The sequence below is a fragment of the Sceloporus undulatus genome, chromosome 3, assembly GCF_019175285.1.
Source record: "Sceloporus undulatus isolate JIND9_A2432 ecotype Alabama chromosome 3, SceUnd_v1.1, whole genome shotgun sequence".
Lineage (NCBI taxonomy): Eukaryota > Metazoa > Chordata > Lepidosauria > Squamata > Phrynosomatidae > Sceloporus > Sceloporus undulatus.
In genome coordinates this window covers 255011706-255025744 of record NC_056524.1, presented here as the reverse complement: position 1 = coordinate 255025744, position 14039 = coordinate 255011706, and the positions used below count along the sequence as shown (strand labels likewise).

Here is a 14039-nt window from a genome sequence, read left to right as displayed (position 1 = left end):
TCCCCGACTAAAGTCCAGTGGGCCTCCCTTCCTCTTCTGTGGCAAAGAGGACTGGCTAACGGGGGTTTTATTTTGTTGTGTGTAATCTGTTTTTAACCTGAATGTATTTGTTGTGTTCCTGATATTTGCTGTGAACCGCCCTGATCTATGGAAGGGCGGTATAAAAATAAAAAATTTATTATTATTTATTATTTATTATTGGCCAGGTTTTAGCTGAAAATTCACTAAGCATTGCCACAGTGTGTTTTTTTTTAATGAGGGCTTTAAGGGGTTACCATGATGGCTTTGGGAACCACAACATTGGAGTCTAAAGTCACTGCTAGCTTACAAGTCACACTTTCCATATCCAAATATACAGGATGGTTGCTTTTTAAATAATAGAACACTGGTTATTAGATAAATTTATAGTTGTGTCTTTGCAGTATCTACATAGTGATAAGATCCTCATAAAAGGGCCACAAATGTCTTACTATCTCCAAAACTTAGCTCTATGTCAGAAAACATGGTACAGCCCTCACTGTATTGGCACATCCAAAATTATCTGCACCTGTAACAGCTAGAACTTGTCCAGTCCAGCCTTCTCCCTAGCATGCTCCATTTCTAATGGTATGTAGAGAATTTACAAACAGCAGTTGTAGTATCTTCAGGGGCTGTACCTAAAACAACTCTGGAGTTTTAACAGCATTTACCTTAGTATTGTGAATAATTCTGATGAGTTCCACATGACATCAGAAAGCCATGAAGCTTAAGAAACTGAATAGATGTTCAGCCACTTGGAGTCTCTCTCTTCCTTGCTGTGATAATTGGTCTTTGTGACCAGTGAGATTGAAAGTGTCATTTCTATATTTTGACCATAAGAGCTTTAAAAAAATATGGTTGAGAACATACAAGTCTATTTTTAACAAACTTAGTTTTCAGGCTAGAAGTGTTAGGAAGATAACTGATTTAAAAGAGGTTCAGTGTACTACTTTGGAAGCAACCCAGCCAGAATGAATCAGTCCCTAATTGTTGAAAATGTTGGAAGTGCATGTTGTAAATGTCTTCATGTTGCCTGAATCTTAATTGGGTCTTCTTGTCATTTCTGGGGCCAAAAAACAATCCAGGCAATTAAAGCCAAAGGAATTGGTTTGGCAGTAATAAAAATATTTCCTTGGATTTGGCCAGGTGTTAATGACAAAGTTTGCTGGTAATGGAAACAAATTAATAAATTCCACATTCTGTCTTTAGTCTTGAAAAGCACCAAAATAGCACTCTAATTTTTTTAATTTGAAGGGCAGAAGCAAGCTTCTTAGATACTTATGTCAGATTTTATTTCTTGAACAGCCTGCTCTGTTCAAATTAGGTCTAGGATCTAGGAGGTATTTGTTCATAACTAGTTCCTGACAGCTTTTCAGTACAGAATATCTTCTTGTTTGTGAGAGAAAGAAAACGTTAGAAATAAATTTCTTAATAAAAATATTAAAAAGTTGAGAGTCACAAAAGGCAAAGCAAGCTTGAAACAAACACTTTGCTGAATATTTTGCTGCTGAGGGCTTCCAAAAGTGTAGACAAACAAAATTTCAATTTCAGCAGCCAGTTCCACTGATTTGGTGTCGTTTGTGTTATTTACATATCTGGTTGGTGGAGATACCATGTAGATATATTGTACATCTTATCTTTACCCTTTCTTTCTTGAGGTTCATGCATATGAATCTCCGTACTCTTGATGTACAAATATCCCCAGTCTATATTTTTCCTATTTGCAATCACAGAAGTTTCTCACTGGTGTTCATAGAATAATAAGAGTTGCAAGAGCTTCAAAAGCCATCCAGACCAACCCTGCCATGGAGAAATAAAGAATTAAATCACTCCTAAAAGATGGCCATCCCACCTCTGTTTAAAGACCTCCAAAAATGGAGAGTCCAGCAGCCTCTAAAGCACTGTTAAAGAGCTCTTAAAACAAATAAGTTATTCCTAATGTTTAGATGGAATCTCTTTTCTTGTAATGTTTACTTTGAATAGATTTTCATCCATGTTTTGAAATTTCAATATGAGAAACAGAAAGTAAGCAGCTGTCATCTTTATATGCTGTTCTCTCCATTGACTGGCAGTTGTTGTTTTTTCCACCCCCCCCCCCCCCCCACACACACACACACACATAGTAGAATGATTCTCTTGGGCTTCTCTAGTTGATATCTGTCTAAGGAGAGGTGTACAGGTTCAGTTTATTTATATTTGCTTTTGGTATAAGTCAGCCACACATAACTCTTAGAATTTATTTATTTATTTATTTAGAAAGAATACATACTTCTTTAATTCAATGGAGTTTTAGGAATCTTCATATCATGAAAGTATTATAATTTAGCAAATACATTCACAATTATTTTAGAGGCAAGAGCAACTCAGGGAAATCCTCCCTCTTTTCTTGAATTTACATCATGAGGCTTAATCTATATGCATTTTCAACCAACTTCCGATCCTCTCTTCCACATGTACAGTTTATTAACGAATAACAGTCCATCGAAACTTTGGAAGCCATGTGTTGACTGCCTGAATACCCATCCCTTGATCTTGTCCTCTCTTACTTAAAATAATCAGGTTGAGGTGGCACCAAGTCAGTTTAGAATGATTATACAGCTTGGTACCATATCTTTTCCAAAACTTTCTTATACTACAGGTGGCACCCCTTATCCATGGATTTTTTTATCTGCAATTTTAACTATCCATGGCATGAAAATATTCCAAAAATATATAATTTCCAAAAAGGAAACCTTGATTTTGCCAATTTTCTCTAAGGGGCACCATTTTAATATGCTGTTGTATTTAATGGGACTTGAGCACCCACGGATTTTGATATCCACCAGGGTTTGTGGAACCAAACCTCAGTGGATACCAAGGGACCCACTATACTAACAAGAGTGGAAATTTCATTCTGGACACACTATGTGCTGCTTCTTTTCATGGTGACATGAGCTGGTAATTGTATTCTTACTTTATAAAACAAAATAGCCATGCTTTTAGTGAGGAAAATATCTTCAAGAAATATCTTCAAGACTGGTAAGACTACATTGCATAAATTGGTAATAGGTAGGACAGCCTGAGAGTCTCTAAGACATTTGATTTAATCTGTGCAGAATTACTGTTAAATTATCTTGGGTCTGCTTTTATTTTAGTATCACTGTTGAGGTTGTCAAACTACCCAAACCACATTACCTACAAAGTCCAATTCTTTATTGTGATAAAATTTGTTGCAGACATTAAATCAGTAGATGTGTTAACTACATTTTTAGTTGATTTCTCTGTAAGAGATTATTTGAAATGTGAAAGGCAAGTTACTCTTTGAGACTCTTGAACTTCTGAAATGATGTAATAAAATGTGTGAGGGTAAAACTCTCCAATAAGAAATTACACCTTTAGTTTTTGGAACTTGTACATTTTCTTGAATCCCCTTCAATGTCTCATAAGGATCTTGATATTAATGTTGAGATCTTTATGTACATTCATTTGTTTGGCTGAGGAATTTGTTAGATAAGGTCAGGGAATGAATTTGTTAAACATTATTAATTGACTACTTAAAAATATTTTCTTTAGTTTTTGCCCATTACATTTAAGAAAAAAAATACAAGAATAACAAATAATCTAAACTAAATTGAAAGATGGAGTTGACTTTGATGGTGTGTGAAGAGAGACATAGTCAGTGAGCTGACCTACAACCCTAGAACACAGGTGTTGTATGCTTGGTACTGACAATTAAATTGACTGCTACGTTTTGGGAGGAGAAGCAGCCTAAGGGGCAGAATGGATGGCCCCAAAGGAGCGGTTTGAAACTGCCCCTGAGAAAGCCGAATTGGGGCAACTGCATGCCATGGCCCCAATCCGCCTTTTTGCTAGCTCAAAAAGAAGTTGCAAATTTCCACTCCTTTTTGCACCAGCAAAAAGCTGGCTTTTCCCACCCTGCCCCAGCTTTATGGTGCTCCTGTGGTGTGCAGCATGTAAATGTCATGTCACCAGAGCACCCGAAAGTCAGGCCACGTCTGGGCAGCTGGGTGGCGTAAAGCTAACTTTCGGGCATCTGGGGGCGCGTGTCGTCTGCACACCACACCCCCAAGCTGGCTGACAGCCGGTTTTATTGGCCAGTTTGTTTTCCTCCTAAGTCACTTTGAGATAAGACCTCTTGATTTAACCCTCCATTTCTCCTCTTATGATAGAGCCAATATGTCAAAAAAAAAAAAAAAGCCCACTACAGGATCTATTAAGGATAATTTCTTCTTCCCAGCGGTAAATTGGAGAAATTATATGATGGTAAATTGGAGAAATTATATGATGCAGCAAAGAGAAAATATGGCCATAAGAACAAAAACAAAAAATGTGGAAATTAGACTTCTTTTCAATGAGTTCCTTTCTCCCTAACCCTTCACCTCTGACCAAATGCAGTGATGGCTCCCTTGGTCACTAATATAGGGAGAAATGGTAAGACTGACAGTTGCAATTGCTTTCTTCTTCTTGTGCATGCCTTATGCAATAGATTCTTCTGACCCTTTCTAATTAAAGCTCTCATGCTTTTTGCCTTACTGCCTTCCCCCTGCATTGCTTTAAAAGCATGTAAGATTACAAGATGTCTGTTTCTTCTACATGGTGCTTGCAGTGCCCTTTGACTTGAAAAAACACTGTCAGTCTATAAATATGAAGTCCAAAGTTTCATCAGTGTCATAGTAAACTGAAAAGTCTGTATTAGTTTTCAATTTATGTTCCCTAGTCTTTCCCTTTTCCCACTTCCACCTGTTGCTTTCAGAATATTACATCTCTATGGTTTTTGTAGTCACTGGATTTCCTCTACAGAGCATGTGACATTCCCATAAATTTTGACAGTTTCATTCATAATTTGTAGCTGAACTGCAGAACCTTTGGCCTTCCACAAAGTCTTCCAAGGGTACTCTATTGCTGAATTTATTATTGTGCCACTGGGCCCCTAAAAGCAGGCCTTTGCAGGCTATTTTGCTACCTCCAACTTTATAACAAGATATACACTTCCAGTATGCCATGTTTACCAGCAGATATGTTGTCTTGGAGGCCTCCATGAACACAAATCTGCTTGTAACTAAGGCACTCATTTTTTTAGAAAAATGGAAGGAGAGAGCACTTGTAAAGATATGGATTTTTCACTGTTTTTCACGGTTGCTGCCAAGCAAATTGGTTAGAGCTGACACTCTTCCAGTTCCCAGAGTTGGCCACTTACGCACTAGAGTTTGCAGTAGCTAGAGCTATTTCTCTACAGACAGAAGAATCTTGCAGGGGCAAATGCCTCTTGAATACTGTAGAGACAGTTGATAAAAATCTGGGATAAGATAGATGCTAGAGCATGAGAGTTGCCCAGGAAAAAAAATGCACACACATCTTTGCAACCTCCCCCGTTTCTAATCAGATTTTGCTAAGCTTTTTTATACTGCAGATGATTTATAGAATCTGTTGAACCTCTGAGCATCTTGAAAATTACACCTCGGTGGGTTTGTTTTTTTCTTGGGGGGGGGGGGTTCAAGAGAAAAGCTTTAACCAAGTATTATAATTGGAAGGGGAAACATTAAACACACATATCTTAAAGGGAGAAGGCAAGATTCTAGTAAATCAGCCTGTGAAAAACCTCTTCTTCATAATAATGGTGCCTTCTTTTTCTCCTTTCTCAACCTAGTATGCATTGTAATCCCTGTTTCCCATGAACTCATCCTTACATCTGTGCCATTCTGTTAAATAGGGAATTGAAGATATATTATTTAACTTCAATTTGGCTGGAAGTTCTTTAAGAAAGCAGACAAATGAGAACCAATCCAGACTGATACCATAGTGTACAGGGCAGGTGTCTTTGTATGTATAAATTACAAGTCTTTGTCCTCACCACCGACCCAGTTTTAATTGGTGTTTGCAAAGAAACTCCCATGGGGCCAGCTAGATGTGAAGGGTTAACCCAGGTGGAATGATGTTGGGTTCAAAAGATTAAGTACTCCCTTCTACACTTCCTGAACCAGTTAGGGAGTGACTATTCATGCCTGCTAAATTATTTTTTAAAAATGCAAATACTCCAATAGCAATCTATTGAAAGACTACAGACAAGAAGAGCAGTTTGTCTGTTTTGGCCCCCAGTCTATATTCCATGTAGACTCCACGCCCAAATCTCAAATTTGCTAGCAAAATGCATGAGCAAGTTCTAATTTTATGTTGAATTTTTGGCATTCCAATCTATGAATGTTTTTTGTTGCAAAATTTGTGATGTGTTTTTATTCTACTTTCCCATAGCTAAGGTTGCTAGGCTTTGGCAGAGTCATACCCTGGAACAACCAAAAAGCAAAGAGACACTACCATCAAATACATGTTCTAAATGGTGTGGGTGGGTTATTCCAGTTCCACTGGCAAGTGTAACATTCAAACTACGTAATTCAGATACTATGATCCAAAGCCTATATACTTGGAATTAATTTCCTAGTTATGTTAATGTTATTTAGATCTCTTTACATATGTTTAAGTGAGAAGTTTCACTGCAGTTAATGGAACTTCCAAATATTTCAGTTGAGGCTTAAGGTATACTGTAGTAGGTCCCATCCAAAAAGCATGTTTTCGAGTTTACTATGACGATGACTTAACTCCATGTTTTCAACACATACAATTGTGCTGTGTCTGTATGTAGAAGACTACAATTGTACCCACACAACTGTGTGGTCAAGCAAAGCTAGCAGATTGCCTGTTGAGTTTTCGATGAGTATAGAGACTTTGCTTGTTTTTTGTTTATTTGTTTGTTTGTTTGTTTGTTTAACGAAAGCTACATGCTATGTTGTCTTATATGTGTTCTATGTTATAAAGAATAGTATTAATGTATTGTTTTTGGTTTCTTGTGTTGCCGAGTGTAGCTTTCAGCCAAAGGTATCTTGCATTTTCCCTTGATATATTAGATGAAATTCATGTTGTTTTTCATGTTTTCTCTCCCCTTACAGGATCTTACTGCCTTAGCGAAAGAACTAAGGGAACTTCGTATTGAGGAAACCAACCGGCCTCTGAAGAAAGTTACCGATTATTCCTCCTCAAGCGAGGAGTCTGAAAGCAGTGAGGAGGAGGAGGAAGATGGGGAGAGTGAGACACAGGATGGGACTGTGCCTGTCAGTGATATTCCAAGGCTTATGTAAGGCACATTTTAGTGAAGCTAAATCTATGATAATTACACTGTGCACTTGTAGCAATGAGTGGAATGACAGGCTTGTATAAAAGATTTGACGGTCACTGAACACAACATCCTCCAATTTGGTCCCTCCCCATGGTGCTAGGATCACTCATTCCCTACCATCACACTGTTTCATTCTGTTTTTCTCTGCTACCTCTCTATATCAATTGGCTTAACTGTCTGTGAGGGATGGAACTCTGACACACACACACGGCTGTGAATGGGAAGGCTCTACTATAGTTGTGTACTTCACAGGGAACTGTAGCCAGCCCTTTGATCCCAGCCTTTCAGATGAGATTTTGTGCACTTCTGCAAGAAAGACCACAGTGTTCTACTTTTTCAGCCAACTGTCATAAATGAGTGTGATACTCACTGTGAAATGCCATTTGCATTATCCCACAGTTTAAACAATTCCATAGTATTCTGAAGTCTGAAAGAATAATTGTTGCTCATAACTGTACATCTGGATCATTATTAGAACAGTCTTTAATCTATATTTTCATAAACCACCTTATCTAGGTCAGTTTCTGCCTTTGGGCATCAGTGTGCAGCTGCTCTTGATTTTTCTTAGCCATCCAAATGTATATGGGCAAAATCTGGGGAAATACTTATTTATATTCTGCTTAGTGTAGTTAAAATACATCATACTGTAGCTTCATTGTTGCCCTCTGGATTGTGTGTACTAAAGCTACTTATTTGTAAGGTCTATATGTTATCTTTCCCGTTTCATGTTTCTATATATTCCTGAAAGACCTCTCCTTATTATCCTGGATAGTCATTAGAAACAAAATTGCCCATGTCTGGCTTATAACCTTGCAGTGGTTTTTTTACATGGGGATGCCACTGAAAACTATCTGTTTTGGGAAGGAAAGAGGGCCTGTGACCTCTCTGCATATTGATTTTTTTTGTAATTGTTACTTCCATTTCTTGACTGCCATTTTCTAAATAACAGCTCTACACATTTCACATAATGTATTATCAGTTTTTGGACTTCTGCCCCATACATCTGGCTCAAGCTGGGTATAAGATGACACTTAACAGTCAAATAGCATGGCAAATGCTTGAAAATGCTACCAGCCAGGAAAGCTAGAGAATTTTTTTCAGTAGTATCTCTTGGTCCATTGTAACATGCACCCTGGGCTTTCAGGTTGGAACCAACTGTGATCCAAATCAGAGTTGCCATGCAGTTTCCTTCTCTTCTTCCCCTGGTGAAGGCAGTATGTTTAACTATTGTCATGTTTGTGCTTGCTCATCTCCATATGACATGATCAATGATGCTATGAAGGACCAGGACAAATATACCATATGTTTATGTCATGTCCTATGTTTCCTTGTACATTATGAGTAGAGAAGGGGGAAACTGGATGAAGAATTACCATTTCTTACATCAAACCTGCACATTGAGCTCTCAAATAAAGTATGATGAGGATGAAAGAGACCAAGATTTTGGAGTCAGAGACAGATTCCTATAATTTCCTGTCCTGGATTTTCATATGTATTGGCATTTATGGGCCTGTTCATATTTTAAAAATTACTTTGGTTATTTGTCCTGAAATCATACTCTCCGCCACTTCTGATATTTTTCAGACCAACAGGAATTTCAGGAAACAACGAGAGTTACAACCTAGGATTGGTGTCAAGTCATGGGCTTGAACCATCCCACACGGATACATTTAGCAGTATATCAAGAGAAGGAACTTTAATGATAAGGGAGGTAAGTGGGTGGCAACTATTTTTTGTCCAACATCTCCGAGAGGTTTTGTCTCTGTAAGCTAAGAATACTAATTACTCTGTGTACTCTGAGCACAAAGTGATTGATTAAACTATGCTTGTTAGTGACTGATTAATATAATTATATCATCTAAACAAAAGAGGTTTCTTCAAATAGCAAACAGCAGTGAACATAGTAGGACACAGCAAGGTTGTTTCTGGATTCTTAAATTCTTTTACTCTGGCTTAGAACAACAAAACTCCTAAACTGAAAGACTGGCAAACGATTTACATTAGAAATGCGGCTGAAACATATACTTCTGCACTAATTTTTCTTTAGCAATCTGCTAAAGTTTCTCAGTTATTTTAGCTTAATTGCAGCTCTTTTATCTGAGTATTCAAATGGCAGTGCTTTTAATTTCATTTAAAGGAGAAAGAAAGAAAAATTCCTGTAAAGTCAATCCACAGGGCAATACATGTGACTTTTGTTTCAATTTTTCATAATAATAAGGGCAGACAGCCACCTCAATGAAATTTCAGTTACATCTGTTCTACCAGTTTTTTTAAAAATTCAAAGCTGAAACATTTTGCGGAATGTGTGTATGTGTGTACTTGCAAGTCACTTGTCAACTTATGGTGACCTCATGAATTTCATAGGGATTTTTTTTTAGTCAAGGAATATTTAGAGATGGTTTTGCCAGTTTCTTCCTCTGAAATACAGCCTACAGCACCTGGTATCAGTTGGTTGTCTCCTATCCAAGTACTAACTAGGGCTGACTCTCTTAGCTTCCATGATCAGATGGGATCAGGTTCCTTGAGGGCATTTAGGCCCATTAGTTAAATTCTATATTCTGTCACTACCACATAAATCTTCCCTAATTTCATACTGACCAAAACCATAAACTGTACAGAGAGCCACTTGCTTAGATTGCTTCTAGATGAAAAATCTGTGAAATAAAAGCAGCTCCTGCAGAGAAAACAGTGCTGTCCTCCAGTGTTTTATCAGTATTGTCCACATTGTACAGGACGAGAGGAATCCACTGCAGTGGTCCCTCCACATTTGCTGGGGTTAGGGTTAAGAACCCCCACGAATGTGGGAAAACCATAAATAAAAAAGCACTATTCTTTTTACCTAAGATAACACCTCTTTAGGAATCTCCAGGTCCTCCAATGTAACTCTATGGTCAAGATCTGCCAGAAGTTGATCATAGAATCATATTGGAGGACCTTCAAATGCCTAGAGGTATGTTTTCTCTAGGAACCTCTAGGTACAAATCAGTGGTCAATTTCTGGCAGAGTTGCATTAGAGGATCTAGAGATTCCTAGAGAGACCATATTAATCAAAACCACCAAATTCACAAAAGTCAAATCTGAAAATGTGGAGGGCCAACTGTAGACTTAGCACAGCTACAGAAGAATGATTGAATTTTTGACTGGAGGAGGCATGTGTTAGGATGGAGCTGGGTTGTCTCTTCTCCCCCAAGCCTGTATTTCCTTTAAGACAGAGGTGGGCAACTAACAAAGTATATGAGGCTATATTAGTTCCCCTAGAAGACCTTGGAAGGGTGCTCACCAGTATGAAGAAAACTCAACATTTTGCCCTCAGACATCACCAAACATGGTCTAGAATGCATGTGGGGCATTTTTGCTATGTTTTTGAGGTCCCTGGGATCATTAAATTGGGCCCTTAGGGGTCACAAAAGGACACCGGGAACTGTGTGCAGCCTGCAGTTGATCTTTGCTCACTCCTGTTCTAAGGTAGTCTATCAGGGGTTGAAATAATAGGCAGCAATGGAGTTACTACCTCCTCCTCACACACATATACAACATCCATAGAGTCATACATACCATCCAACTATTCATTCATTCTCTTTCCTACCTACACACACTTGTTCATTCCGTTTTCCCACTGATCTGTTCTCTGTGTCCCCCCTGTTTTCCTTCCCTCTTCAGCTACTTTATAAAATACACACTGACACAGCAGTTAGACTTGGAAAAGAAAGTCCAGTTTGCATGAATAAGACCTATTCTTCTTATATGTAACGGTTGCATGGAGTGAAGAGTGAAGAAAAGGATCGAAATGGGTTATGAGCTGCATGAAGCTCACAGTCCAGAAATAGCTACTTTCCCTGAAAACGAAGGGAAAAAATGAATCCATCTGTTAAAAAAAATGGGGGGAGGAGGATTTTGGAATGGAATAATAATACTGAATGATTATCTCTGACACCAAATGTGAGCAATAGCTATGGAGCCAGGGAGGTCAATCAATGCTGTGGAGACAAACCTTAGCTGTGATGCTAACAGTAATAATAATAATAATAATAAAGTTTTATTTATATACCGCCTTTCAAATATCAAGGCGGTTTCCAACAAAATATAAATACATACAAAAGTAAAAACAATAATACAATTAAAACATTCCATTAAAAACACTAAAAAACTCATGCCAGCTCACCGATGCTGGCGGAGGGGGGAGGAGGGCATTCAGGAGGGAGGGGTCAGGGGTAGGCCTGCTCAAAAAAGAGTGTTTTCAACCCCTTCTTAAATTGGGCCAGGGAGGTAGCCGAGCGGAGCTCGACGGGCAGCAAGTTCCAGAGGGTGGGGGGCCGAGGTGGAAAAGGCCCTCCTGGTGGTAGTGACTAATCTCGCCCCTGGAACTCTTAGCAGTTGCTGCCCTGTTGATCTGAGTGTGCGGGGCGGATTGTTGTTCGGGAAAGCTGCCAGCAACACTGACCGTAGCTGATAACAGAGCTTTAGTTCAGTGGAAGTAAAGCAGACCAGCAAAGAAGCAGTCCGAGGGCAGGTCAAGAATACGAGCCGAAGTCAGGATTCCAGAGATTCCAACGTTCCGAAAGTCAAGCCGAAGTCAGGATACCGGGAAACAGCGTAGTCAAACAGTCCAGGGTCAAAACAGCCAAGAGATAACGTAGTCCGGTTCTGAGGTCAAGGTAACAGAGAATCTAGATACTAGGAGCTAGCAGCAATCACGCCGAGGGATCATGCAATAAACTTAGCAACCAGCATTAGTCTCTCTCCGACTTAAGTAAGGGAAACCTCCCTCCGCGCCACTGAGGCTGGTTGGCTGATTGCTCTCGGCAATCCTCTGTGATCTGCGTCTGCAAGAACTCTCGGCTCTTCTCTCTTTGTAAGAAGGCACCTGCAGGCAAGCGTCTCCAGACTCCACACTAGGCTGTGGTACCGAAGGAAGCCTCTCTGTGGCACTAGGACCTGGTTGAACCTCCTCCTCTGGGACTGGAGGATCAACAGCTGGGACCTGGCAGGGAGGAACAGCATCTGGCGTTGCCTCAATCAGCCCTTGCTCTGGAGGAGGCTCATCCTCCTCCTCATCCTCCGAGAGCTGATCTTGGCTGGCCATGACAATTGTATGGAGAGAGGCGGTCCTCTAAGTACCCTGGGCCCAAGCCATTTAGGGCTTTATAGGTAATAACCCAACACCTTGTGTTGCGCCCGGAAGCGAATAGGGAGCCAATGGAGGTCTTTTAAGACCGGTGTTATGTGACTGGCCCTAGATGTATTAGTGACCAGTCTTGCTGCCATATTCTGCACTAGTTGCAGCTTCCGGGTATGGTACAAGGGTTGCCCCATGTAGAGCGCATTGCAGAAATCCAAATGAGAGGTTACCAGAGCGTGTACTACTGTTTCAAGGTCCCTCCGGTCAAGGTAGGGGCGCAGCTGGCGTATCAGTCGAAGCTGATAACAGGTGCTCTTGACCGTTGCATCCACCTGGGATGTGAGGTGGAGCGACGAGTCAAGGAGCACCCCCAGACTGCGTACTGAGTCCTTCACAGGAAGCGTGATCCCGTTCAGGACAGGTGGAACCACCGCCATCCCCGGGCCAGGAGAACCTATCACGAGCACTTCCATTTTCTCTGGATTCAAACAGAGTCTGTTTTCCCTAAAATAGAGCAAGAACATCATTGTGCATGGAGAAATCATATGCAAAAGTACATTTCTGCCTTGTTAATGTACTCCTTATTTCTTAAAGTCTGAATGTGACTATAAACTTGATAGACCTTACAAGACATGCTGTAATAAGTGCCATAAAAGGCATCTGTGCTTCCATTTTTGTGGTGTTTTAATAAATTATTCTTTGCCACCTGAATAAATAGTTTCAAGAATTGTGGCAGATGCTACTTATGCAACCTCAGGTAATCTCTTTCAGGTACATTACTCTTCTTTGGTCTTCCCTTAATAAGTGACACATTAGACATAGACAGCAGATTGCTGCAACTGTAATGTGCTGCTGACAATTTCTGCCAAGCTTGAAATTTAGAGGGGGGGGGGAGTACCCTCAACAGTGACTTTTTGCAACTGAGATGAGTCTGTCTGTTTTGTTGGTTGCCAGCAGAGACAAGAAGAGAGAACAAAGTAAGGTTGATTTTGCTGGATTATATTGCATTTCCCAGTTACAGATGGAAGGGGTTTTTCTGCTCTTTGCAGAGGCATATAACTCTCATTGATGCTAATGTGAGTCTTCCATGCCTGTCAGGATAAAAAGAGATCTATTTATCCATGCAGGATGAAAAACCAAAGCTGTTCTTTGCTGTCTTGAATCACATAAATTTACCATACCGAATTTGAAAAGGACACACTAGAGAAAAGTAGCTACTGGCTTGGTAAGGTCAGAACTTGAGTTCACATTCTACCTTGTGAAGAGTGGGGTTTTTTTCTTTCAGAGTAGCATCTGGGGAGGTGTGGGGGGAAATGGTAGAGAGCTGCTCTAGGCACAATCTGGACAGTGGCAAGTCATGAATATCATCAAAGATATGGTGACAGCTATTACAAGAATGATAATCTTGTAATGTTTATCTTGCAGTAATTACATATCTTGTCAAAACCCAGGCATCAGCTTCCATGGAGTAAGGCCAATTGGGCCAACAATTCTTCATAGTTGCAGTTTCTATTCAAACCTATGCATGCAGTCAACAAAATATTAATAGCATATATTTGGTCATTGGGCCAATCAGACTGAAAACAAGTTGTGTGCCTTTGTGCTCACCCACCCTTCCTCCCCTCATATACTAGTTTAAAGTATTGCATCTTGGTTACTTTGAACCACAGTTTCCTGTTACAGATTTTATCATGGACACAAAAAACATACTGTATATAATCAACTATAAGTCAA

At 39.7% G+C, this 14039-nt stretch overlaps 1 protein-coding gene across 8 annotated transcripts in view; it reads left to right on the top strand.

The window, feature by feature from the left end:
- TNIK (TRAF2 and NCK interacting kinase) overlaps window positions 1–14039 on the top strand; it is a 368566-nt gene that overhangs the window by 326805 nt on the left and 27722 nt on the right. For all 8 annotated transcript variants that reach the window (XM_042456004.1, XM_042456002.1, XM_042456007.1 and 5 more), the window contains 2 exons: window positions 6960–7144; window positions 8771–8897. In XM_042456004.1, the coding sequence (XP_042311938.1) occupies window positions 6960–7144; window positions 8771–8897 (312 nt within the window). The remainder of the gene's footprint in view (window positions 1–6959; window positions 7145–8770; window positions 8898–14039) is intronic.